This window comes from Meles meles, chromosome 11, assembly GCF_922984935.1.
Source record: "Meles meles chromosome 11, mMelMel3.1 paternal haplotype, whole genome shotgun sequence".
NCBI lineage: Eukaryota > Metazoa > Chordata > Mammalia > Carnivora > Mustelidae > Meles > Meles meles.
In genome coordinates this window covers 1,282,158-1,308,886 of record NC_060076.1, presented here as the reverse complement: position 1 = coordinate 1,308,886, position 26,729 = coordinate 1,282,158, and the positions used below count along the sequence as shown (strand labels likewise).

At 65.4% G+C, this 26,729-nt stretch overlaps 2 protein-coding genes across 8 annotated transcripts; both read right to left on the bottom strand.

Annotated features, from left to right (window-relative positions):
• Positions 1-350: 350 nt before the first annotated feature.
• SNAPC4 (small nuclear RNA activating complex polypeptide 4) lies at positions 351-19,753 on the bottom strand. 6 transcript variants are annotated; one of them, XM_046022313.1, is made up of 24 exons: positions 19,734-19,753; positions 18,790-18,928; positions 18,041-18,087; positions 16,965-17,117; positions 16,691-16,816; positions 16,117-16,195; positions 15,699-15,780; positions 14,826-14,930; positions 14,668-14,740; positions 14,161-14,325; positions 11,540-11,687; positions 11,265-11,371; positions 11,024-11,118; positions 9,369-9,463; positions 8,413-8,492; positions 7,613-8,095; positions 6,823-6,906; positions 6,453-6,687; positions 5,983-6,053; positions 5,416-5,526; positions 4,717-4,741; positions 2,508-4,174; positions 1,452-1,566; positions 351-551 (listed from the first exon to the last, which is right to left on the bottom strand). In XM_046022313.1, the coding sequence occupies exons 2-23, from the start codon at positions 18,917-18,919 to the stop codon at positions 1,459-1,461; spliced, it is 4,269 nt and encodes a 1,422-aa protein (XP_045878269.1). In that variant the 5' UTR covers positions 18,920-18,928; positions 19,734-19,753; the 3' UTR covers positions 351-551; positions 1,452-1,458. The 6 variants fall into 6 exon arrangements, with proteins under 6 accessions (XP_045878269.1, XP_045878267.1, XP_045878270.1 ...); XM_046022311.1 differs by lacking the exon at positions 19,734-19,753 and adding an exon at positions 19,537-19,561; XM_046022314.1 differs by lacking the exon at positions 19,734-19,753 and adding an exon at positions 19,537-19,561 and having other exon boundaries at positions 11,540-11,666.
• An 848-nt stretch (positions 19,754-20,601) lies between these two features.
• ENTR1 (endosome associated trafficking regulator 1) lies at positions 20,602-26,701 on the bottom strand. 2 transcript variants are annotated; one of them, XM_046023890.1, is made up of 10 exons: positions 26,486-26,701; positions 26,202-26,351; positions 25,537-25,605; positions 24,616-24,731; positions 23,932-24,345; positions 23,320-23,393; positions 22,887-22,998; positions 22,636-22,698; positions 22,157-22,296; positions 20,602-21,581 (listed from the first exon to the last, which is right to left on the bottom strand). In XM_046023890.1, exons 1-10 carry the CDS (start codon positions 26,553-26,555, stop codon positions 21,485-21,487), a joined length of 1,305 nt encoding a protein of 434 aa, XP_045879846.1. In that variant the 5' UTR covers positions 26,556-26,701; the 3' UTR covers positions 20,602-21,484. The 2 variants fall into 2 exon arrangements, with proteins under 2 accessions (XP_045879846.1, XP_045879847.1); XM_046023891.1 differs by lacking the exon at positions 26,202-26,351 and having other exon boundaries at positions 26,402-26,701.
• Positions 26,702-26,729: the final 28 nt, after the last annotated feature.

Here is a 26,729-nt window from a genome sequence, read left to right as displayed (position 1 = left end):
GGAGGAAGGCGGGCTGGCCTGAAGCCGCTGCAGGCTCTGTGGGCAGCCAGACTGTCGCTGCTTCCAGGCGCCCATCTCGCTGGGCAGCGTGGTCCAGAAGGCAGCACGGTGGGTCCACTCCAGTCCCCATGGCCGCACCAAGACCAGCGGCCACCTGGGAGCTCACGGCAGGTCCCTCGGTGAGCGTCTCGTGGAAAGGGCCCCCCACACCCAACACTCAGGCCTGGAGTTCAAGGGGCTCCTCAGACTCAGGGCCTAGCCAGCCAGCTCAGGACACGGCCAGAGGAGGCCCCAACCCTCCGCACACGCCCAGTCTCTCAGGACGACATCATAAGAGCCTGAGGCTTGCCTTTTAATAAAAAAATTAGCTATTCCTTTATTCCTTCAAACATCCCAATTTGTGCCCGAGGGCCAGCCAACCCCTGTGGTCGCACGGTCCCTGCTGGCAGAGCCTCCCCAGCCTCCAGCTGCGTTGGCTGTTTCTCCGGAAGTGTCGGTGTGGGGCTCTCTGGGCGGGTGGGCTCACCAGAGTCCAGCACAGCTCCTGCCTCCTGGAACACAGAGATGCCCGGATGGTGGGGACCAGACCTCAGCCAGACCCCACAGACAGCACTGTACGGCAAGCAGCACGGGCGGGCACCGTGCCCCGGGGGGGCACAGAATCAGGCTGGCTGACCACCTGCGGTCCGTGCAGGGACCCTGCTGAGGGCAGGCCCGGGAGCCAGGGTGGGCTCCTCATGGGACATCCCCCACCGCCAGCCTGCCCTCTGTGGACCCATCTGCCCTAGTCCCAGACCCAGGACTTCTCCAGGCACGGCCCCCACCGTGCTCAGAGGAGTTGACTCCTACCTCTGGGGACCCGCGGACCCGGACGTCCTTCCCTCCGTGGGATCTCCACCCCATGAACTCAGCTAATCCGTGCTGAGTGCCTACTTGGTGCCTGCATCCGCACACGGAGGCCCCAGCAGCACCCACCACATTACTGCCCGCACGGGCGCGCGTTCACGCCACAGCTGACATTATAAACCATGTCAGGTGTAGAGAGGAGAGTGCCATCAACAGAGATGGGCGCTGGGACTGTGGTGCTGCCTCAAAAAAGCCACGGATAGCATCTCTGAGCAGCTGACCACTGAGCAAAGACATGATTGGAATAAGGGAATGAGCCTTACAGACAGAGAAGATAGATACACAGCACAGCAGTGCAAAGGCCCTGAGGCACATGCGTGCTAGCAAGCAGGAAGCACCACAGCTGGGCGTGTGGAACCCAGTGGGAAAGGGGGGTTCTATGGCCCACCCCAGGGCCTCCAAGACCCCAGAGTCCTGTATATTCCCACACCCAACCTAACACCATCACACTTGTTGAGCGCTACAAGGGCCAGCCCACCCTGCACCTGGACAGCTGCTGGCTCCCACACGCCCAGGGCACGGCCACGGGGAAGGCCCGCGCTTACCCTGCGCTCACACCAGCCGCCTCCTCTTCCGGGCGTGCCGAGCTCTCAGCACATCAAGGTTGTCAGAACTGTCTGGGCAGGAGGAGTCAGAGCCCTGCCCAGGGTCTGGGGCTCCCTGTAACAGAACCCAGGCAGAGAAGAACAGGAGTGACTCCCCAGCAGAACACGCCAGGGAGGAAGCTGTGTCCCGACACGGCGGCACCAGGGACACGCAGCTCCCAGACCTGTCCCTGTGGAGACACGGTGGCCTGTGGATGAACGGAGACCACAGAAGTGTAGACACGCCCCCCCACCTCCCTGGGTATCCCCACCTGGGGACTCCAATTCCCTTGGTGACGCCACAGAGCCAGCGTCGCATGTCCTGGTTCTCCCAGCCAGGCCGGCAGGGCAGTGCCAAGGAACACAGGTGGCTGCCAGTGGAGAGCCTGCAGGCAGGATGGGACAGGAAGCTCTCCCTCCCACAGCCCCAGCCCCAAACCCCCCTCTGCTGTCCTGACGGCACAGAGGTGAGTCCTAGCTGGGGACGGGCCACCAGCGGCAGACCCCATGGCCTCCCTGACTTGGCACACAGCCAGAGGACGTAGCTCCCCTGCTGGCCCCAGAACAGGTCAGAGAACACCTTGCCAAGAGCCCTGGGGACACAACTTCCCGTGTTTGTCAGGCCTTTTGCCGGGGAATGAGGAAGCAGCTTGCCCCCACGGCTCAGAAAGCTCTTCTGGGGTACACGGTGCCAGAGTCGGCAGCTGGAAGGATCTCGGTGTTCCCAGACGCACAGGGCCACCTCTGCAGAGCTCGTGCCCCAGTGGAGCGCGGGTGCACGTGGGGTGCCAGGGCCCCCTCGGGCAAGGCTATGTGACAGGGGCCCCAAAAGGGGCTGAGGGGCTAAGGGGCGAGAGAGCTTCCTTCCTGTTTCCCACACTGGCCTCAGGGACTCGTCCGCAGACCTGGAGTCAGCTTCCTCCTCCCCAGCAGCCCGCGGGCCAGGGCTCCCCTGACTGGGTGTGGGCGCTGCTGCTGGTGGCGGCGGGGGGGGGCTCTGTGCCCACGGCCACCTACCTGAAGGGGGAGGGAGGCTGCCCGCCCAGCCCGAGGACCGCCTGTGGCGCAGCTGTCCGTGAGCTCCGAATCCCCCAGCTCCTCCTCGCTCTCGGACTCAGCCCTCGTAGCCACGGACAGGGTGGTGGGGACGCCGAGTGGAGACAGGGTGGCCAGGAGTGCGGGGAGGGTGAAAGTGGCCAGGAAGCGCGCCTTCAGCAGCAGGTAGGCTGGGCTGTCCCGGAGCTGCCGGTGCACCTGTCCCAGCGAGGCCTGCAGGGCTCCGGCCGCCCCGCTGGACGTGAGGGAGGCGGCTCTCCGCTCCAAGGCCTTCTTGTGGAGCAGGAGTCCAGACAAGGCGCGGAGGCTGCACAAGGCGGGGGGCTGGTAGGGCAGCCTGGTCCCTAGCGGGGGCACACACACCCCCTGCTGTCCCCTCAGCCACTCCCGCACGGCCGCCTCGCTCTCCTGGGACAGGAGGTCCAGGTCCAGGGCACTCCTCTCAGCCCCAGGCCGGGGTGGGGGCGGCCTTTCCAGGCCCAGAGGCCCTGTGAGTCCCACTGGCCCTGGGGACCCCGGTGTCCCTCCTGGGCCACTCCCAGGGCCAGTGCCCGCTTGCAGAGGCGGCTGGCTGCATGAGGGGGGCCTCGCTTCAGGGCCGTCTACTGTAACTGTTGTCTGAGAGGGTATCCTGGGCACGGCTATTTCCCTGGCCACTTGGGCCTCTCCAGGGAAGGAAGATCCCCCACGGGCATGGGCCCCGTCACCGCCCACTTCCACGGAACTTTGGGATTGGCAGAACCTCGGAAGGGTCGAGAGGTCTGTCCTAGAGGGAGGATCTGAGCTTGTGTCCACGTTGGCTGGAGGCTGCCAAGGGTGGCTCAGCCCAGGGGGCCTGGGGCCCTGACCCGCCTGCGGCCCCGGCAGGGCAGCCAGCAGAGGCACTGACAGTCCTTTGGGGTCAGAGGTCCCTGCTGGCCCAGGAGGGCCCACCACGGCCGGCACCGGGAGCAGTGCCTGGGCTGTGAGCACCCAGGTGACAGGCAGAGGGGTGCTGGCTGCCACGTGTGGCCCGCCCTTGTGCGTGGCCAGAGCTGGCGTCAGGCCGAGGGGCTGGACAGGCAGCTGAACGGGGCTGGGGCTGGCGGGGAGGAAGAGCGGCACGTCCGGCAGGCCCTGCTTCCGGGACGCGGCGGGGGCCTGAGACTGTCCCAGGCCGCCCCGATGGCCGCTCACGAGGACCTGGCTGGGAACCGGAGCTCCGCAGGCCACAGGAGCAGCCTCTGTGGAGGCTAGGCCACGGGCCAAGACGGGGAGGGCGGAGGGCTGCTTATCCTCAGCTGAAGCGCTCAGTCCTGTGGCTGCAGGGTCTGCGGCAGCCGGACCCGAGGCTGTGGGGTTGGAGGTTGCCTCTGGGAGACGGGGCTGGAGCACCAGTGGTGAGGAGAGCAGCAGCTGTGGTGGGAGAGCCACGGTGCCTGCGGTGGCCTTCCTGGCCCGTGCCTCTCGAAGCCGCTTCTCCCGCAGCAGCTCGGAGACAGTCTTGGGCTTGGGGCGGGGGCCGCACAGAGCCGGCAGGGGCGCCTGCGGACCGGACTCCGCACGGCAGGGCCGTAACGCCCTGCTCCCTTTCTGGCTGGTGCTCTGCCTTGCAGCTTCCTGCGTTGGCAGGTTCCGGAGGCTGCGGCCTGCAGGGTACACAGGACACATGCAGGTGAGCTTGTGAGTGGACCACGCACAGGCCTCCCAGATGTCCCAGCGGAGGGCCCGGAGGGAGGGTGGGCGGCTGCTAGGGGCACAGAGCAGGAGCCTTGGCGTCTCATCCACTCGTTCCCAGACGTCCCGGAGCTCCTGCCATGACCAGGGCAGCAGCGCCCGCCGGGCACCGGCCAGCTCGTACCGCACACCGGTGCTGGCCTTCAGTACCTCCAACACGACTGGTGGGCCCCACCACCCGCCTCGCGGGGTCTCCCCGGGCCCCAGACCCTTGCACGGTGCTGCTGGCGTGTGGAGGCTGGCGGCGGCCCGGACACCCGGGGCTGGCTTATGTGCAGGGAAGGGAGGAGCCTGAGCGGCTGCCTCGCCTGCTCCCAGCAGGCGTGCTCCTGTCCCTGCAGTGGGACTTGGACAAGACCTGTCACCGGCCACAGCTGTGCTGCTCAAAGCCCGAGACACAACGCCCCTTCCCACTAGGCTAGGTGCTGAAGACAAGAATGGCGACAGACGGTACCTGCGGCGTCTTGCGACGGCGGCATCTGAAACACAAGAGCCGGCGTTTCAGAAGTCCCAGGCCCAGGCCCACTTCTCTCCCGCAGCAAGACCTTCCTCCTGCCCTCACCTGCAGTGGGAGCGGGGCCCCAGGCCCCAAGGCCGACCTCCCTCCCTCCCCACATCCTCTTACAGGAACCACCGGCTGAGCTCATCGTGGCGGAGTCAGGGCTGTGTGGTCTGAGGGAGAAGCAGGGGCCTGGCTCTCCAGGCAGAACTCGGGGGCTCGGGGGCCTGGCTGGGGCTCCAAAGGGCCAACCCAGTCATTCTGTCACTCCCTTCAGTTGTGACCGGACCCAGGAACACGGCCTCTCGCGGACGGCCCCGACACCCGGCGTCCCACCCCAGCGGGGCCGATGCCCAGAGCAGTGGATGCCCCAGGGCTCAGAGGCCTCCACGCAGGGACCATGCAGGCCCAGCGCTGGCTCTGCCCCCGTGGACGTGTCGCAAAGCCCTCGGGACTCCAGGCAGACAAGGAGACACCTCCTAGGAGGGCGGGCACGAGGGGGCCAAGAGCCAGCGGGGCTGCTCTCAGGGACTGGCCCAGCCTCTAGGGAACCCGGGGACACGTCCCGTCTCTTGCTTCCTGGTGATGGCAAAGGGAGGGAGGGGTGGCACAAGCCAGGTGAGCCTGCGCCCGGCGCTCACCCCTGCCCCTCACCTGCAGAAGCCCAGGCGCTGGGTCCCGAGTGCCAGTCTGGAGCAGGGCAGGAGTCTGGGCCTTCCTCTCCCAAACGACTTCCATGCAGCCGGCAGTGTCGATCTGGAGCAACTGAGGGACACATGTGACGCGCATGGCACATGCCGGACGAGACCCCGTGCCCCTTCCCCGTCCAGGACTGAGGTGATGAGGGCGTCTGCAACTGAACTTGAGCCTGCTCTGACCACTGCTCCGGCAGGTCTGGAGGCTGGCACAGCCCCTCAAGACCACGACCCCTTCGCTCAGCCCGCCTGGCCTCAGGGCCTGGGGGCGTCGGAGCAGAGCCGCCACCGGGCCGGGGCGCTGGTCCCCCAATCTTCCGTCTATACTTCCCAGCACCCTGTCCCTCCTCAAGATGGGGTTTAACTGACGGTGGTAGGGACAGGGCTGCCCCTTCTGCAGGGACCAGCCTGCCAAGCGTCACGGGCCACCGGAAGACCCTTCCACAAGTCTGAACTTCAGAGGGTCAGACCACGGGAAGCGGGCCCCCTTCACCCCGGGAAGGCTCTGCCTCCCGGGACTCCTCACCTGGATAAAGAGGGTGAACGCAGGGGTGCTGGCCAGCCGGGCTTCCTCCAACTGCTTCCTGATGCCATCGGCTGAGGAAACGAGGGCACGCGTGTGTGGTTAGCAAGGCCCCAAAGAGCCCTGCATCCATCTGCCGCCACGCTCAGCTGGAAGGAGGGGCAGGAACCCGGAGAGAAGGCTGGCCCTGACTGGCCTTCGGAGCCCCCCAACACGAGAGCACGACCAGCTCTCCAGAACTTGCATGCGGGCACCGTGCAGCCGAGCCCGAGAAGACCCTAGCTAAGGCCCGAATGCCGGTCACTCCCAGACCGTCTCCCCTGGGCTAGTCAGGTCGGAGACAAAACCCAAACAGCCCTCCAAGGGGACCTCCCCATGCACCGCCCGCCCCAGCAGAGCGACCCTGCACCTGCCCTGTGTCTCCCCACTCCCGGGCCCCACAGGAGGCTCTCAGCGGAGCCCAGGGGCAGCACCTCGGGTGTGTACGGCGGCAGGCCTCCGGGGGGAGCACGGCAGGACGACGTCACCCACCCACGGGCTCACGGCCATCAGAAGTTGACGCTCAAGGAGCCTCCTCTGTAAGGCATGTCCCCGCCACCGCCTCCTGCTCCCAATCGTCCTGTGCCACAGCTGCCGTACACGGGGCCCGGCCACACCGTCACCGGCCCCCAGGGATGAGCTGAGCAGGCACGGCTGCCTCAGTTTCTCCTGAGTAAGGAAGAAAGGCAGCTGAGCTTCCCAGCCAGGCTTGGCTCCCGGACTGCCAATGCCACACCCCCTTCTCCCTGGATTGGGGAGGGGCCCCGGGCAGCCAGGGCGGCGGCGGTGGGGGCCAGTCCCTACCAGCGTCTGGCGCCGACGGGCTGTGTTGGTCCTGAGCACCTGCAGCACGGTCTCCAGCGGCACCTTCAGCAGGCGACTCCCGCTCTGACAGACACACGGCGTGAGGCTGGGCCCGTGGGGAGCACAGGGCCTGCAGGGCAGCATGCACACCCCCGCACCCAGACCCCAGCACGGAGTGGCGGGAAGCGTCCCGAAGCAAGGCGGCCTCGGTGGGTCGCAAAGGCCTGGCACCCACGTGCCCGCCGGGCTCGGCTGCAGCCGGCGTTGGTGGAGGCCTCTACTCCTCCAGCCGGCGCCCTTTGCCGATGGACCACGGGAGCCTGACGGTCACAGACGTGGCAGAGAAGCCACGCACAGCGCGGACCGGTGCATACACTCTGTCCAGACACCTGGACTGCCTGCCATCCCCTCAGGTGCCACCGAGGGGAGTCTCTGACCTCTCCCAGCACACGCGGCCTGCTCGCCGCAACGCCGCACGCAGCCGGAGCCAGGCGGGCGGCCAGGGCTCTGACACGGCGGACACTGACCAGACAGGCGTACCCGGGGCCGGACAAGGTGGGCCCATGCAAGTGGACAGTGGGACCCGCGCAAGAGAGGTGTCTGGCCTTTTGTAAGCCAGGGGACACCCCTTGCTTGCTGCCCCCTGCCCTGCCCTGCCACTGCTCGGGGACAGATGGGTCAGAAACCACGTGAAACCGATGTGAGGTCAGACTGGCCCGCGGTGCCTCAGCTCCAGCTTCGAGACCCCAGGGCAGCAAGGTGGGACGCAGCACCAGGGCCCATGGCCTACCTTGTCTGCCGGCTCCTCTGAACTCGAGACGTGAGCGTCTGCTGAGTCTGGGCACCCGATGCCTCTCATGCTGGTGGTGTGGGTCCTGGAGGGAGTGTCTGCCTGGCCCGCCTCCCGGGTGGGGCGACCGGCTCTGCTGCCCTCCTGACCCTCGCTGGAGCCCCTGGGAGGGCGGGGGGAGGCAGCACGGCATCCTGGCCAGCCCTGGGCTCCCCCTCCACACGGCTCACTGGTGCTCTGCCTGGCAGGCACCCACAGGTCCATGTCCGGCACGGTGTGCTGGGCTGACGGGAGCTCTTGGCCACCCGCCCGGGCCTCCGGGGCTTCCTCTGGCTCCGAGTCCTCCCTGTCCCTGCTGCTGCTGCTGCTGCTGCCGCCGCTGCCCTCGCCATCGCTGTCCCCGCTGCTGCTGTCCCCGCTGCTGGAGCTCCACCGCACGCTGCGAAGGGGCCTCCGTCTCCTCCTCCCCCGACTCTGCTTCTTCTGTGGGGAAAGGCTACTTGGAGGCCTCGGCTGCCCAGGGCTCACGGACCAGGGGCAACCGGCAGGCAGGCTAGCCCTTTGGGGAGAGAGCCCAAGCAGGCCGGGACACGGTGCCCTGGGAGTACAGGCCCCCTGGCCCCTGACTGCTCTGAGGGGACAGCAGCTGTCGGGAGAGGCCAGGGCTCCCTGCCCTCGGCTTCCGGGAAGAAGAGACGCCAGGACCGGAAACCAGATGTCCCTCCTCCTCTCCCCGCTCGGCAGTGCTGTCGGCCCCACAGGCGCCAGGGCTCTCGGGATGGACTCGGGTAGAGACGCACCCGGACCATCATCTTCCACTTGCTCAGACACTGGGAGCCCGTCCGATGGGGCAGCTCAGAGGCTATCCTCGCCCAGTGACCTACAAAACACAACAACGTGGACGTTGCTTCCCACCGTCTTTGATGACAAGTTCACAGCCCGAGCGGCTCTTCTCGCACGCGTGCCGCCTCCGTACAAGGCCTGCGTCGTGCTCCCTGAGAACGTGCGCCCGTGGTGCACGGCTCCCCGCGGGAGAGCAGTCTCCGAACCGCGGCGCAAAGCGAGGCCTTTGGAAAGAGTCTAGGGGACGCATGACGAGAGGAAGAATCCATCTGCGTTTGCGTGAAGACGGCCCCGGCCTGTCTGCCACACCCCGGCCTCTACACCAAACACTGCAAATTATTCTCTTCCCGCCAGCGCCGGCGGGAGAACACGGTGCCTCGTTTTTAGGGCAGTGGGACGCCGTGCCAGTCAGGATTCCACGTGTGCCTGAACCCGGCAACCCCACACCGTGGGTCTGTTCCTAAGGAAACGCTGCAGACAACGAGCAGACTCAGGCCAGCTCTGGGGCCGGAACGAGAAACCACGGAAATGCGCATCAGCGGCTGGGCAGCCGAGGCCATTCTGGGGTCTTCCTCGGGAAGACAAGACGCATGAAGACAGAAAGTTCAAAACAGACGACACAAGGCTACAGCGTAAAGCGGGAAACAGCGGAACCCGTGTGCTCACACCGAATGACTCAGCTTTACGAAGCTGCCCCAGAAATGGGCCCAGAGTGGGTCGGGCAGGCGTGCGCAGCCGGGAACCGCCGTCTCCAGAGAAGTGGAGCCAAGGCGCCCTGAACCTTCCATCCCAACCACACGTCAGCGCACAAGGGGGAAGAGCCGCTGCCCCAAGCTGGGGAGACGCTGGGGACAGGGAGGGGGCTGGCGTCGCCACAAGCCGCGCTCCCGGGGGCTCGGGGCCCAGGACTCACCGACGCCGTGCTTGTTGATCAGCTCGAGCAGCTTCCCCTCCTCGCCCGCGGCCCACCGGCCCTTCTTCAAGCCAGACCGCAGCCGCCGCACATACCTGAGGGCAGCAGCGACATGGGGACATTTTGGGCGCCACAATGCCCTCCTGCAGCTGTCCCCGCTCCCACGGCCGTCCCCGTGCCAGCAAGGGCTCTGGGACCCGGCACCAAAAGCTCAGGACTGAAAAGAAAATTCAGATTAACTTAATTCCATCAACATTGAAACGTTCTCGGCTTGTCTACAGGACGCCATCGGGAAAGCCGCGCCGACGTGGCTTCGGATGAGGGACTTGTAGCCGAGCACGTATCCGCGCACACAAACCCACGACACATGGACAACGCGCTTTCGTGACCGGGCGGTACGGCATAGACGGACGTTTCTCCACAAAAAAACATGCAACACCAACGCTCAACACCAGGGGCCGCCGCAGAAGCCACTGAGATGCCACCCGCCACCCTGCACCGGCCGGAGCACCGGGGGTGCTGAGCTCCGGAGCCTCGGTGGGGACACCGCTGTGGGAGACCAGGGCAGCCCCATGTGTCCCGGAAACCCCACCCGCAGGTGCACACCCAGGAGTGACCCGCGTGCCCATCCACACAGATGCTCGTGCACGTGCTCATGTCGCCAAGGTGTGCCCACGGGGGAGCGTGTCAGGCCTCGTCATCCACGTATCTTTTTAGTCCTCTTTCCACCCAACGTGGGGCTTGAATCCACGGCCCCAAGATCGAGAGTCGCACATTCCACCAGGTGCCCACCCGGGGTTTCGTCGTTAAGGCCAAGCAGTACCCAACCGTCCGTCCAGTCTGAGAGTGACTTTTGTCGTTGACCTGCTCCCCTCACTGACAGACACCCCGTACCCGCGTGTGGCCGCTGTGAGCGGCGCGGCTCTGACGGCACGCGGGCAGGCGTCTGGTTCTGGCGGCCGTGAGGGGGCTCAGCCAGCTCCCCACGGAAGCTCCTGCCATCCTCCGTGGGTGCGGCTCCACGTCCTCGTCTACATCTGGCCCCTGGCGCGGTCTTAGAGCGCCCGTCCCGAGGCACGCAAGGTGCCGGCTCGCTGCTGCTCTGGTGTTTGCGCAGCGACTGAGGCCGCCGAGCCCGGTCTCCTGTGCTCTCCGGAGAAGGCTCGGCTTGAGCCCTCAACCGTTTGTCTTAGGGGAACTGCATTTCCCTGGGGCCAGTCACACGCTCTGCAGCTGCCCGGGGTGACAGTCGCACAGCTCACTCACGACAGCGACCCCCGGCCACGCCCCTCGCGGAGACATGTCGTAGGACACGTGGACTGTGTCATTAGGAACCGTGACAAAACACCAGGCGGAGGGAAAGAGGTTGCCCAGGCGGCCTTCCAGAGACCTTGCGGTCACGGTCTGGAAAATGAACCTGAGCCACAGGCTTAGGGGAACGTCCCCGGGCCACCGTGGCTTGTGTCTGTACAAAAGTCTGGTTCAAAAAAACAGGGATCCTGCTTCCCGACCAGCCACCCAGGTACGCAGGGCTCCCGTGACCACCCCAGCCTCCACCAACAGACCATCCGGGCCCACAGACGGCTCGCCCACCCCCTTGGCCTCCCCGGAAGCGACCCCAGCAAGGCCTCCCTCCCCAGCGAGGTCTAACTCACCGGTCTCGGCACTGGGCATCGCTCCTACCTGGCACCTCTTCCCGGATTTTAAACCAATCCTGCTGCCCGTATTTGGCAACTGCTTGAAGCAGCTTCTGCAGGACAGGACGGCAAACACGTGAGCCTCTGCAGGCCACCACGAGCTCCCTAGGCCATGTCGGTCCGTTTTGGCAGGGACAGCGGGCGCTAGGCTCACATCCCGGGGGAAGGCTCCCCTCGGCTTCTGTGGCCGTCCACTCACCGCGTCTTCCTCGGGGGCCCAGAACCCCTTCTTCAGGCTGGGGTCCAAGCTCTTGGTCCACCGGTAGATGAGCTGCACGGAGTCCCTCCCTTCCATGTAGTAGACGACTGGGGACAGAGGGTGGGTGACCCCAGACGTCCCCCTCCAGCCCCACCAGCCGGTCGTGACCGCACTGCCTCTGCCCAGGCGGGGCCTTGGGTCCGGTGGGCGCCTCCCCCCCCCGGGTGCCCCCCCCCCCCCCGCGAGCCGCAGCAGGGGCCCAGGCGGGCACTCACTCCTCCGGTAGGGGATGTGGCTGCCGACGCGCATCTCCTGGACGAGCTGCGTGAGCAGACGGTCCTCCTCGGGCGTCCACTCCTTGCGCTTCAGGGCCTTGTTGTGCTGCTGGTACTTCTGTAGGCACTGGAAGGCGCTGCGGTTGGTCTTCCCGAGGCCCCAGAGCAGAGCAGAGTGGGCGTCACTGGCGCGTACCGCCCGCAGAGCAGGGAGCTGGCTGCTCCCACCAGACCCCGCGGGGACAGCGGAGGGCCTGAGGCCAGAAGGCCACGAAGCGCCAGTCTGCGCGCTCACAGATACGCGCGTCCAAAAAGCCCATGACACTGCGGCCACGTGACCCCAAAGCGACACTGGGCTCCTCAGGGGAACGGCTGGTCCACAGCCGGGGGCGGAGCCTCCCGCAGAACATGTTTCTGACGCCGCTGGGCCCGCCGCTGCCCTAATATGGGCCCTGACCGGCCTCCCTCAAGGGCGGCTGAGCGGTGCCTGCATGTCGGGGAGGGGGGGTGGGGGGCGGACACCGTCCTAGGAGAGCTCCCGGGAGGACTGCAGCCCGGCCCCCACACGCGCTCCCGCTCGGCTCGTGAGCCACCGGCGTGGCCCAAGCCTCTCCCCTCGCTCTTGCCCTGATGGGAGAACCAGTGCCTCGATTTGAACTCTTCTCTCCTAAAGAAAACCCTCGGGGGGCAGAGAACACGTACGGCTGGACGCGTGCAGCCTGCAGGCCCAGGAGATTTGGGTATAGGGATGCCTTTTAGGACACGACGCCAAGAGTACGGTCCTGGGATCGAGCCCTGCATCGGGCTCTCTGCTCGGCGGGGAGCCTGCCTCCCCCCCTCTCTCTGCCGGCCTCTCTGCCTACTTGTGATTTCTGTCTGTCAAATAAATAAAATGTTAAAAAAAAAACAACTCATCAGAAAACAACGAAAAATAAATCAAAAGTCTCCACGGGCACCGGGCCACCGACACGCGGGCGAGAACGAAAGCGTCACGTGTTCGGCAACAGAGAGACGCAGACGCGAATGTGACGCCGCCACGCACCCGTGAGGACGGCCACGTCTGGAGGCTGGATGCCGCCACACGCCGGGGACGACCCGGGGCAGCAGGACCCTCGTTTGTGGCTGGGAGTCACAGCATGGGGCGGCCACCGTGGAGGACGGAACCAGACGTCCTCTCAGCACGCGACAGCTCCTTGGTGTTTACCCGGAGCAGCCGAACACTCATGTCCCTGCAAACGTCTGCGCACAGACCCCAACAGCAGCCTCCCAGCCGCCGGATCCCAGGCGCGACCAAGACGCCCTCAGCAGGCAGAGGGACAAAGCGAGGTCCACCCAGACAACAGTGTGTTATTCGCGCTGAAACAGCATGAGCGGCCAGGCCGGGAGGCGGCCCGGAGGCACCTGCACTCCCGAGAGGATGGGGCCCTCCGGACAGGCCGCACGCGGCAGGACCCCGGCTCTGGGCCGTCCTGGGAGAGGTCGGCGGGGCACCTGAGTGAGCGAGACCATCCCGCAGACACGTGTCCCCTCCCCCTGCCCGCGCCCACACAGGGCACCCTGCCTGCAGGACAGCCCCGCCGGCCACGGTCGGTGTCGTGTGCTGGCGCTAACCTGTCCCGGGTTAAATGGAAGCGCCGTTCAGGCAGGGACGCCGACGGTGGGGGCGACGGACTACGGGGAGGCTCTGTGCCTTCCTCCAGTTTACTGAGAACCAACACGGCTCTCAACCCACACACGAAATAAAACCCCGGAAACTAAAAAAGCCTAAAAACAACTTTAAGCCTGACTTACTGAAGATACGCAGTCTAAGTGCGTGGGCCAGGTTCCTCAGCGGCTCTGCGTGCGGAGCATGGCCAGCAGACACCGAGGGGACCGTGCCTTTCTGATGCCGGCATGGCACTCTGGCCGAGCGGCTCTACGGACCGAGCTCAGCAGGACAGACGGGCCATCTGCCATCCTCGGGGTCTACACTGGTCTCTGGCTTCGGTTCAGCTTAGCTCGGTTCGCAGCGATCGTGTGCCTGTCTGCGGCAGCGATCGGCTCAAACACGGGGCTGCACTCCTCAGCCTCCCAGGCCGCACACCACTGAAACTCAAACCAGGGCACAACCCGAAGGATTCGGAGACACCGGAACGCGTACGAGAGAAGCACCTCCCTACGCTAAGGCCCACGGAGGCGGCGAGAATCACAGAGAGCCATTCTCAGCGCGGCGAGCCTCGCTCCACCTGCACGGCGGAGACAGAGGCCGAGCCAAGCCCTCGGTCCTCACCTTAGAAAGAGCCCAGAGAAAACCGGGAACAGCGTTCCCCTCAGGACCCATCAGAACCAACTGCTGAGCTGGACAGAAACGAGGCGGGCCCCAGAAGGAAGCCAGAGACAGGCCTTGGGAGGGAGGGGGAGGGCAGGTGAGCACTCGGAGACTGGAGGCTGAAGGACCGGAAGCTTCCAGAGACTCAGCCCAGAGAGCGGTGGAGAGGCCGTCCTCCCCGCCGGCCACACCCTCAGGAGCAGCAGGATGAAGAAACCTGCCGGCTCCCAGGGCTGGGCTGTGACCCGGGCCGCCGCAACGCCAAGCCCGCCCAGCCTCCCGGACCCGCACCCGAGGCCCCTCCCGTCCTCACCCCCAGCTCCTCCGCGATCTCCTGCCATTGCAGGTGGCCGTGCTGGGCTGCGACGGCCTTCAGCTGGTCCACCTCCTGCCCGCTCCACTCCTGCTTGTTGATGCTCGGGTGCTCCCAGTTCTGCCAGAACTTCCGGATCTCCTCCGCGCTGCGGCCGCCCTCGAACTGCACCAGCAGAGAAACCCAACCTGCAGGGACCATCGCTCACAGACAGCTGGCGGCTCGGCGCCCGAGAAGTGGGATCCCCGTCCAGGTTGCCAGGACTCACACAGCCAGAAGTGGGGGTTCGGCTCCCAGCATAAAGCCCGAACCTTCCCACTTGTCCGTCTCAGAAAAGCCGCACACCCCAGTGGGGCGGGCCCAACGTGCGGCTGCCCAGACGTCTCGCGGAGGTGCGGCCACCGGGGACACAGCCTGACCGCCTGAACCTGACCTTGCCGATCCCAGCCCCTGCCCTCAGCGGCCAGGATGGCCTTGAGCCATCAGCCCAGCGCTGCCCCGACTTACATTAACGTTGGAAATCTTATCCCAGTCGTGGCTGTCCAGCCTGTTCCCCAGCAAGGCCTCCTCTGGGAGTTGCCTGGAGGAAGGGACAGGCTGCCAGGGTCCTGCCAGGCCTTCCGCACCTCTCCCCAGGCCACACCCTCCCTGTAGGACCCACGCACCGGACCTCCTGGATCTCCCTCTCTGCCTCCTTGCTCTGCTTCTCCAGGACCTGCCGCTCCGCCTCGCTCGTTACCCTGCTCCGTTTCTGGTCCAAGTACTCAAGCCTACGGGGCAGGCAGACACACCAGGGTCACCCGCGTCACGGCCGCACTCTGGGGGTAGGGGCGGGCGTCCTGGGGCCAGCGTGGCTTCCCCGAGGACCCCAGCATGCGCGTCTCTGCACAGGATAAAGCCACGTGTCAGGGAGCAGATGCCGAAGCCTGGCTCCGACCCCAAGCGGGAGGCCGCCCTCGGGGGGCAGCGACGCTCCTCCTCCTGGCTGTCACCGTGGTTGCAGCAGGCACAGTGACGACTACTGGTCCAGTGTCCTAACCGCCCGCCTTGGGCCCAGTGTGCAGGGAGGAGCTCTGTGCACAGGCTGGCGATAAGCCAAAGCCTACTTAAGCCTGTGGTCGCCCCTTCCGGAGGCCAGGGAGGAGGAAACCATCCCTGAAAACAAATCCTGACCCACACATCAAGCCGTGACACCACGGGCAGCCCCTGGACCCCTGGCCCAGCCACAGATGCATGTGACACGGTCACATGGTGTCACACCAGCACAACATAAAAAAAGACCGTCTCACGAACGACGTGCGTTTAGACCAGAGAAACTGCCTCAGCAGCACCACTGAACGCGGCCACTGGGCCTGCCCGGTTCTCGCACACCCGACCTCGAGCCCAGGTGCCTCTTTGGGGAAAAGTCCCAGGGATCAACGTCTCTCCTGCTGCGAGTGGAGGGACGCGGCCACACCGAGTAGCTGTCACAAAGCGTCCAGCCCGGGCTGCCCCCCCTCCGCGGGGAGGCTGACGGCCGCGGCTGTGCTCAGACTTACTTCAGTAACTTGGGCTGAAGCAGGCGCTGCAGGCGGTCGCTGACCACCGACCTTCGGAGCAAGGCCTTTTCCCAGTTCTTCCCTGACAAGACACGACGACGTCAGCAGCGCCTTCCCCTACCCCGATGCGAGGATATGGTGGGCACATGACCGGGCCACGACCACAGGGCGGGCAGAGGGGCCTGCTGCGGGCAGGGGGCCCTCTGGCCAGTGAGTGGCAGCTGGGCCCCTGGGGCTGGCCTCTCAGAAAGGAAGACCAGACGGTGAGCCGTAGGGATAGGGGTCCCCACATGGCATGAGCCAGGCAGGGGCTTTGAGGGGCCAGGCCCAGAGGTCAGGGCGCGAAGGAGCCCACAGAACCGCAGGAGGGCGTCCGAGAGGCAGGGCTGTGGCGCTGAGGCCCACTCCGGGCACGTACATTTAGTCACCAGGAGCTCCTCGAAAGCCTTGATGCCCTGGGCGGCCTTCTCCCGTGTCTCTTCGTTGGCAGGAGGCCCCTGACCGATAAAGCACTGTCACGTCGTGGCCAGGACCCGCGTACGTTCACTTTACGGGCCCCACTAGGATTCTGGAGCCTTTCCCTCGGCCTCCTTGAGTAGCTCGGCCACGTGGGAGGCCCGGCACCAGACACCTGGGCCCAGAGCTGCTCCCTGGGGAGTGGCTGGGGGCCGAGAGGTGTGTGGGGCGGGCTTGGCGGCTCCACAGGGCCTTGCTACCAGGCCGGCACGACTCGGCCAAGCTGCCCCGCCCATGGTGCCACCTCTTACGGAAACGTCCCCGGGGATGATCTGAGGTTCGCAGGCCACACTCCAGGGCCGGAGGCCCTTTCACCGCCGGCAACCGAGGAGTTTAAGGAGACCGGAGAGTATCGTCCTGGACAGTCCCAGGGAATTCCCAACACCCACTGGAGGTGTGGGGACGAGAGCTCCTTCCCACGCAGCCTGCCGCCTACCCCCAACCTCCCTGATGAGAGCAGGGCCCCCGCCACTCACCACTCCGGTCACCCTGTCCTTGAAGTAGGGCTTCATGAAGTGCCCTATGTACAGACTCGGGGGCAGGCTCTTGCCGTCCTTCACCTTGGGGCCTTTGGACCCTGCCAGGTCACACATGATCTCCTCCTGGGGCAGACACAAGGAGCCCTCTGGGGTCAGGCGGCAGCGACTCCCTTTGCGGACGAGGGGACCTGGGCAGTCAGGGAGCAGAACTCAAAGCCCTGGTTCTGGGGTGTCTGGCCAGGGGGGTTCTGAGGGCCTGGCCCTGTCCTACCTGCTGCTCCCGGTTCTGGGCCAGCAGGAGGCTGACCTCCGCCAGCCTCTCCTGGATGACCTCCTGGTAGACCATGTTCAACTGCAGGCAGGTCTCTGGGTTTTCGGGGAGGGTCTTGTCCTTGGGGTCATCCTCACCCCACTGCTCCTCTTCCTGGTTACGGGGCGGAAACTGCTGCTGAGGAAGGAGGCACACAGACGCCGCCCCGACCCCCCAGCCCAGGACCCAGGGCAGCACAACGAGCCTCTGAGCTCATGCTCTGGTCCGGGGCCAGCAGAAGACCCCCCCGATGTGGGACTGTGTCCAGCATGTGCACATTCCGTAACTTCAGACAGAGGAAAGAAACATCTGGGAATACGTCTCGGGTGAGAACGTACGAGGAACTGAATACCGTCCTCCTTCCACAATGACCGTTTCTGCGGCACTCAAGGCTCAGAACAGGCCATGTGCCCTTGTCACCACCAGGGGACAACACGTGTGAGGATGGCCAGCGGGACTAAAACTCAGGAACAATCGCAGGACCTTCAGGCGAGGAACTACAGTAAATCTACGCCAGAAGGACTATCCTGCCGTTAAAAAATGGAATCAATTCCGCACCTACGGCCTTCGTGAGAGAACACGCGGAAAACTGTGAAAGTTTTCCAAATTAATGTGCGATCCTAAAATAAACAAAAGTAGCACTAAAAACCGGCCTGACCGAGGGACCACGTCCTGGGACTGACTTGTGCTGTGACCGCCCCACTGCGTGCTGGAAACTATGGCACAGACAAGGAAACCACAGGGGCCAGACCCGGCGGCAAGCACGCCTGAAACCTCCCACGTGTGGCGCCACGCCCACTCCCACCCGTGTCAGGAAGCTCGGGAGAACCAGGAGATGTGAGTGCCGAGTCTCAGATGAACGTCATCCTGGAGCAAATTCGATTTTGGCAACAAATACTTGGGGACAGGCACCGGCAATAACAAGGACACAGAAAACCTGAAATGCGCTCCGAGCACCGCCCCCCCGGGCTTGGGGGCACTGGCAGGGGTGGCGTCTGCCTCCGTGGGCACAACGGCCAGCTCAGGCCAGTAGTTACCGAGCCTGGGGATCCCACAGCCTCCGAGTCCTCGTCTGGCAGCGAATCTGTGGGAACACAAACACTGTGCAGGTGACGGCGACGGGATCCACAGCCACCACGGAAACGACCCGCAGGTGCAGCACAGGGTCACTCCTGACGGCCATCGGCAGGGGAAGGGCTGAAGGGGCTGGGGACAAAGGTGCACCTACGTCCCCAGCAGCCGGCAGCTGAACGCTATTCACCGCCAAGCAAGACGGGCCCCGGACCGAGGGCAGGGTCAGCCAGAGAGGGCAGACGCACCAGGACCACGTGGGGAGCCCTTGCAGGAGCCAGCCCCGTCTGGGGGTGCTGGAGTTAGTTGGGCGCAGGGCAGGGGCAGAGCTGAGGCCCTGGAGGAGTCGGAAACTCTGCAGAACAGCCTCAGGGCTGCCCCGGAGGCTGGGGAGAGGCCCGAGGGCCCAGTTTCTCCTAGACTCTGACCCCGCGAGCGGGTTCCCAATCAGAGCTGCGGGAGGGGCCTCAGGGCCCAGGGAAGCACCGAGGACAGCACGTGGGGGTGGCTCTCAGCTGTCCGGCACGAAGGCCGCTGACAGGCTGAGCTCTGCAACCTTCCGGCCGCTGAGGAGGACAGCCGGCCGCCCCCGCCGCCCTCTGAGAACGAGCGCTAACGGCCACCTCGGGGAGTAAAGGCGGAGGTCAGCGTGGCCGAGCACTGCACTGGCCTGGAGGGGGCCGGATGGGCTCCAGCCGCGGCCGTGAGAGCTCACCTGCATCGGAGTCCAAGCCGAGGCCGGACGCTGAGACCCCCACTCCGACGCCCGAGGAGCTGGGGTCCAGGATGCGCTCCAGCTCCGCGATCTCCTTCGCTATCTTCTCTCTTTCCGCGTCCACATCCATGACCTCGACCTGCCAAGGGCACAAGCCCCAGGACTTCAGAGACCCGCCCTTCACACACGCCGGCCAGGCCGGAGCAGGCGGTCCGGCGGGTGGGCGTCCCTGGACGGTGCCCGGCCGCCCCACACCCCACACGCGCCGCAGCCGGCTCCCCGGGCGCTGAGGCCATGTGGACGCGGCGGCCGCTCGGAGGCTGGGAGCAGCGGGCGGCAGGGGCCGGACCCCGGCAGGGGCGACCCCGGCAGGGCCGCAGAGCCCGTCTTCCCGCGGCCGCCGGGGCACCGGGGCACACGGGCGAGGGCCCGGCGCGCGGCACAGGCACGGCCGGCCCGGGGGGCACGCGGCAGGGGCCCCGCACCCACAGGGCGCCCGCGGGACCTGCTCCTTGAAGCAGCGCCGTGCGGGGGCCGGCAGGGAGGAGGGTCCCGCGGCTCCGCGAGCGCGGCCCGACCCGGGAGCCGGGGGCCAGGGAGCCCGACCGGCCGTGAGCCCGGCTGCCGCCTCCGCCGCAGCTGCCTCGGCTCCGCGTCTCCCGCCCCGCCCGGGCCCCTCCCCGGCGACGGCCCCGCCGCCCTCACCGCCGGCCCCGCCGCCCTCACCGCCGACCCCGCCGCTCTCACCGCAGACCTCGGCCTCTGCGGCGCCGCCGCCCCCCACACTTCCGGCGGCCGCGAGACCGGAAGTCCCGCCCCGCGGCCGCAGCGCGGGGCACGCCGGGCCGGGGCAGGGTGGTGCTGCCCCCGCGCGGCCGCCCTCGGGACTGCGGAGCGCGGGCCCGGGGCGGGGCTCGACCTCCGCCTCCTGCCCGCGCGCTGACCTCCGCGTCGCCGGCCCGGCTGGTCTCTCCTGTGCGAACTGTCTCCGGCTCTGCTGTTCGCTCCGGCGAGCAAAGCGCACAAGTGCTCCGCGCCGCGGCGGCCAGGGCCGGAGCCCGCCTCAGCGCCCGCCCCCAACCCCGGGGCCCCGCGCGGACCTCTAGGCGGTCAGGGGGCGGCCCGAGCCCGGCGCGGCCAGCCTGCGGCGGCTCCTCCTGGGGGCGTGTGCGGGGCGGGGCGCCACCCCCCGTCTGAGCGGCGTCTCCGGGGCTCAGCCCGGTCCGCTGGAAACGGGGAGTGCGCCTTCCCCGGGTGGACAGAGCAGGGTCAGGGTCAGGGTCAGGGTCAGGGACGCCCGAGCGCCAGACTGGACGAACGGGCCGCCGCGGGCCGTGCGCACAAGCTAGCCTGCGGCCGGAGCGCTGCGGGAGGGGACTCCGCGCTTCCCGCGGCCCCTCTGCCTGCCCTTGCCGGGGCAAGAGGTCAGGGCCGGTTTTCATAGCGCCCGGACCCCTTGCACACCCAGAAGAGAACCTCCCCCTGGCACTTTGCCCCTGACGCCAGCGCCGCGAACCCGCTTCTCCCCGCAGGCCGGAGCGCGGCGGTGATGCTTCCCAAAGCTCAGCCGCCGACTGAGGGGCGCTCGCCACGAGGTTCCAACCGAGCCGGCTCCAAAACACGCAGCTCTGGCTTCTGGCGTGGGGCCGCCGTGGTCGGGCCCGGGCAGCGTGGTGGGAGTCTACCCTTGACCCCACAGGCCACGGATTAATGCTTAATGTACCAGCACACATCGCCCCCAGACAAGGTGCGTGCCCTAATGTCAGAAGGCAATACCGTGCTTCTCAAGCATCAAGACCCGAGTCAGAAAAATAGGGACAGTTCATAGTTTTAGTTTATTAAATAGAAAAGGTGTCAATTTGAAAAGGAGGCAAAAAGGAAATTTATTTAGAAAAATAACATCTACAGAAAAATAGGCAAGAAGGCACGTAGTGCATGTTCTGCCCGCCCTATGTGGCAAAGCGGTTGGAAAGGCACCGTGGAGGGCCTTGTGCCAACACAGGGAGGCTCTGTACTCTGAACTCCTGAAGCCTAAACGTCATGATATAAACCCCCTGAAACACGTATCGAAACCCTCCAGCCAAAGCACTTTTTCAAACCCGCCCCGTGGCACAGAGGTGCACTTAGATGGCTGCACACAGTGGCCCGCCTGGGTGACCCAGCACCCCCCCCCCCATGGGGCCTCAGCGCTCAGGTCTCCCACCGCAGACAGGCCCACGGCCGGAAGACTGGACTCCGAGTGGGCGGGGCCCCAAGGAAGGTTGCGGGACCCTAGGCCTTTGGAAGCAGCAGCTACTGACTGCGGCTTCCCTGCTTCTCTCCTGTCGAAATTAAGGACGAGCAACCGACTCATAATTAACATCCCGAAATGACAAGGGAAGACGCTCGTTCCTGTGGTTTTCAGGTTTAGTGACTTCAAAAAATCACTGGCTTTTATAGAAACGTCTTCCGATAGAGCATTAGTCCGGGAAGTAGCAGGAGCTCAAGCCCCCCGAAGGGCTGCAGAGAAGCCGGTGCGGCTCTCACACAGGGACTGCTTCTCCCTGCAGAGGCTGCTCACACCTCGCAGGTCATGATACGCTGCTTTACTACGGGCGAGCACGACATATTTGAAGACACAATGGCATTTCCAAATCTGGTGAGTAGAGATGTCCGGCTGTGAGCGGGGCTGCGGCCTAGAAGCACGTCAGGGTTCTCAAGACTCCTCCTCATCTTTAATTTCAGAAATTCTGTCTATAGATTTAAGGATTTCGGCAACAAGATTCAACGTTTCAGCTCCTGAAACCAGCTGCCTGAAACAGAAACGTGGATGTTAGGGGCCCGCGACCACGACTCTCTGACAACAGCCCCGACAGAAGCCAGAAAGCAGCCCCTGAGGGGAAAGCAGACTCCGGCGGCCGCCGCTCCTCCCCAGCGGGGCCCGGCCCTGGGGCAGGCAGAGGGGGCACCCACGGGGAGCGACCGCAGCGGCCATCTCCGGGGGGGTCTCCGACAAACTCATCTGCTTCTTACGTGGCCTTGCAGAACCTCTTACGACGAGAGGGAAACACTGTTATTCCTCTCCATGCAGAACAGAGTGTCTGGCAGGTGACGGAGCTGGGACTCCGACCTGTGTGATGTCAGCGCTCCGGTAAAAACCGCTTACCGCGTAGACGGTCCAAGCGCCTGCTAGCCGGGCACACCCGGTGCAACCTCAAGGTTAACAGCACCCACAAGTGCACGTCTGCTCCCAGAGCCGTGTCCGCTGTGCCCAGTGTGGTCGTGCTTTCAAACACTGAGCTGAGGACCCCGCTTCCCTGCAGGCCCACCGGCCATCTCAGTCTCACCCTGCCCGTGCCCAGCACCCTCGGCACCCCCCTGCACTCACTTTATTGAGGAGTGGGCATTGTTCATGACAACACGGAGGTTCTGCAAGGCCACGTCGGTGTTCTGCTTGACCACCGCCAGGCTGGCGCCCTGGCCAGAGCGCAAGGCTTCGTTCTCACGCTTGAAGTTGGACACCTGTGCCTGCGGCGGCGAGAGCAGTGAGGCGGTTTGGCGGCCACAGGCACAGGCAGTGAGCGGACATGGGCCGGCCCCCGCAGCAGGCGTCTACTGAGGGGGCTCCCCAGGGACCGGGGCTTCCCCCGTCCTTGGGACCACCCTCAGCCCTCCTCCACAGAATCGGGAAGTTCGTGCGGGGCCCCATGCCGTCCCGGACAATGCAGCCCGTGCCCAGCACCCTGCTGCTGAGCAGAGCAAACAGGGCCGGGAGGACCGGGCAGGGGGAGAGCCGGCAGGGCCGGACTGCGCGAGCCAGCGCTGCTGGGGAGGCTCCCAGACCCTGTGCCCGTGCTGGCCACGCACCTGGAGCAAGCTGATCTCCTGTTTCAGCTTCATGACATGATTTTCTGCCTTCATAGCCCGTTTCTGTCCCAACAAAAGAGAAACAAAAAAGCACCAGCACCATGTAACGCAGCAAGACGCGGAAACAGAGTGAAGGAGGCCCTCCGCCCCCACCCAGGGGCCTCCGGCTCGCACCGCACCTCTGCGGGCTGACGGCGGAGGACCGGACGCGGCCCGTGCCACTAGGCCCGCGCGCCCTCCTGGCCCCGTACCGTCATCAGCTCCAGGTTCTGCTCCACCTGCTGGACCACGGACTCCAGATCGCGGTAGTCGCTTTCCTCCTTGATCATTTTCGCTTCCAGCTTTCGCTCCAGTGTTCTCACCCTGGGACAGAGAAGACCAGGCTGCGGTCACCCACGCAGCTCGTTGTCCGAATGCGTCGTAGAGGCGACTCGGTGGGGCGGGTGGCTGACTACCGCGAGGCCAGCGACCCATGGCCCTGCCGCTCTCAGCAAGCGCGGCCGGCGGGGGCGCGGCGTCCGGGTCTGAGCTTTCGCTCAGAACACGAGGAGCGTGTGTGACACAGACGACCCGCGGACAGAGAAAGCTGAGTGTGGTCCCACCCCGGCGCCCCGGCCCGGGCAGCAGACAGAGGGGCGCGCTCGCCGGCATTCTGAAGGCAGCGCTGACTCAGGGCGTACGTACATTTCTGTTTGAGTCTCAGAGAAGCTCTGGATCTCCGTCAGCTTTCTTCTCAGTTTCGAGTTTTCATCTTTCAACTACAGAGAAAGAAAACCCCTATTAGAAACTCTGTGTCTCACTCAAAAGGAGGCTGCATTTCTGCAAACCGGCTCTGCAACTTCTCGATAAGCGAGTCTTCTGGAGAGGAGGACAACCAGGAGCGGACCGCTCTCCCTTTAAAGGCCTAGGATCACAGACGCCGATTTTACTCCTGACCTTCTTCTAAGTGGTAATCTCTTCTGTACACGTTTCTCCTACTCAGAACACAGCGAGACATCCTTGAGCTGATGCCTGAAGTGGACCCTTTCCTGAGGGGGGGATCTGCGAGGGTCTCCGAGGCTCCTGCCCCAGCGGGGCCGCAGCCCACCGCCCTGCACACGGCTCTGCCGATGGCATGGCGCCCATGGAATCCATCAACGTGGGGCGCCGCCGCACAGGGACTCTAGTGGATGGCCGCACCGCAGACCGTCTGGTCCTTGGTGCCAAGACCCCAGGCCACCAAGGCCACCGGCAGGCTCCGGTCATCTGCGAATTCGCCACTTGGACACGTGGCGCCACTCGGAGTCCCTCACTTACTGCTTCGTAGCTAATCTGCAGTGTCCGGAGATGCCTGTCCCCCAGGGACTCTCCATGGGCCGCGAAGTCCATGCTGGGGCTCCCTGGCGGAGAGGCGCGAGACTCAGAGTCGCTCAGTGTCCACGGGGGCAGGGTCTCAGGCCCCACCAGCTCCGACGGGGTGGAGAAAAAGGAGATGTATGTGCTGCAGGGTGACGTGCTAGCGGCGACCCCTGAGGGGCGGGTCTGCTCCACAGTGGACGGCAAGTAGGCTCCGTTCCACCCGTCGTCCTCATCCTCGTCTTCGTCCTCGTCCAGAAGATCGCCAGCCCCCGTGGGGTCTTCAAAAAATGGCTGCTGATATTCCAGGCCATACCCCACGGTCTGGGAGGTTGGGGAGTTGCGGCCAAGTCCCAGTGTGTGTCTCGTGGCTTCCTAAAGAAAACAGCCGGGGAGGCACAGCTCAGACCCAGAAGCTGCTGGAAGCCTGTCTTCCGAGGCAGTGGAAAGAACAGCCCCGTCCTGTCTACCAGGAAAGAGGAGAGCCGGGAAGGGTCCCGGCAGCTTCTCCACCCGAGTTTCCCATCAGCGTTAGATGCCGGCTCCCCGTGCCCCCCCAGCTCCTTCAGCGTCTCCCACGTCGGAAGAGAGATGTCCTCTGGACGTTTCTCTGTGTAGTCATCGCAGACGACGCCTTGGATCTACCTTTGAATAAATTCTGTTGTTGCCTGGATCCTCTCCTGACAAGCTGAGGTTCTTGGTTTTTAGAAACTCTTTGAAGGAGAACGGGTTGGCCTCCGCGAAGTCTTCGAGTTTATCGTCTGAAACAGTATAACACGACACAATGGCAAAAAGTCTCCCAAAAGCGATCGAAAAGAAACTTCCCTGTTAATTTTTCAAGAACACGACCACATCTAAAATCAGGACCACCACCCTCATCCCACCAGAACTCAGCGACGCTAGGAAGTGAAGCACCTAGTCAATAAAACAGAGGTCCTTCCGCATTCTGAACCTCCTTCCTGGCGTGCCTGGCTGGCTCAGGCAGTAGGACCGGTGACTCTTCATGCTGGGGTATGAGTTTGAACCCCGTATCGGGGGTAGAGTTTTAGTTAAGAATTCTCCTCCCCACTCCTAACCCCTGGCTCCTGCTCCTTGCTGCCCATGGAGACCACTCCCACGGACTCAGGTAGTTACCTGGGGTAGAATCGCGCCGGGGGCCGTCCAGGAGTTCCAACAGTGCAGCCAGCTTGAGGAACCCTGCTCACCCATTTTCCTTTCTTTCTCTCTTTCCCCACCTCCTTCCCGCTCTCCTCATCCCTAACCAGCAACGACCACCTGAGCCCAGGCGCCAACCTTGGGTAGAGCTGACTCCCGTTTTTCTAGCCGGTGCTGCCTCTTCAGACCCCTGTGGCGTGCCTTCCCACATCTCTCCCGCCCGGCACATCAGACTCATCTGTCCTCGTAGCCACGCCCTTTCTGCACTGGGGTTAAGTCTGAGTCTGTGGGACTCCTCCGCCACTTGGCACACTAACTGCACGCTGTCAGACCGACAACCCGCCGTGAGGCACCTGCTTGGCACTTTGTGCTGGGCAGAGGGAAAACGAGAGGACCGCCCAGCCACCCTACCTCCGAAATGTGTCTCTTGGGCTCCTGGCAGACCTTGCTTAGTACATTTCCCCTTTCCGTAGCCAAAATCTGCAAAGAGAGGTCATCGCCTTGACGTGATCACAGAGGCCTCTGTGACAACTGCTTTCCAACACAGGGTCTCCGTCGCAGTGACTGCCACAGGCCGGGGAACTGCTCAAACACCAGCCCCGGCTCCTGCTGGCGGAGGCGCTGTGGCTTCCACGGGCCCCGGCTCGTGTGTTTCAGAAAAAGCTCCCAGTAGGCTCGGATGGCCAGTGTGGCTGCGTGTCCTCCTCTGCCCCGTGCTGCCTTCTGAACACACCCTCACAGACTGCCACTCTCCCGGGACGTCCCGATGAGACCCCACCCAAAGGCTCGCCCCTCACCCTGGGCGCCCTGCCGTGGGGCTGCTCCGGGGAGAGGAACCCCGGACTAAAGCCGGACATTGTCCCGCGTCCCCCACCTCTCCTGGAAGGGGGTGGTTGACGGTGCCCCCCGGGGCGTACCTCTCTCTGGGCACTTACCATCCTACACTGGGAGGGTCTGTGCGGGGAGGGGCCGGCACTCAGCGGCACCGGGCGCCCGTCGCTGGGTCGGGAGCCAGCTGGGCTCCCGCGAGTCCCTACGGGCCGCCGGCGGGGGGCTCCCTGAGGCTGGCGTCTCACCTGTGTCTCCCACGGAAGCTAGCACCGGGCTGGGCACATAGCACATAAACGTCGGCCGAATGCCGAGGAAGTGGGAGTCCAGGCCCCCGCCACGGGGGCGCTCACAGTCTAGCTGGGGCAGACACGACCGGCGCTCAGAGAACGCGGGGGCTGCAACAACAACGACAGCGATTGGCCGCGCGCCCCGCGGCCCGCCTCACCTGCAGCCCGGCCCGGCGCGGCGGGGGCGGGGGCGGCCCCGGGGCCCGGCGGGCTCGGCCCCGCAGCCCGGCCCGGCCGCTCACCGTCCGGAATGACGAGGCTCCGGGCTCGCGACAGCGGGGGGACGCCCGGGCGGCGCGTGTAGCCCGCCATCGCCGCGGGCCCGGCGGCGCCGGCCCTCCCTAGCCCGGCAGCGGCGGCCCCATGGCCCCGGCTCCGGCCCGGCCGCGGCCCGAGTCGCCCGCCCCCGTCGCCCGCCGCCCGGCCGCCACTCCCAGCCTCTCGCCGCGGCTTCCGCTCCCGGCACCGGAAGCGCGCGCCCGAACT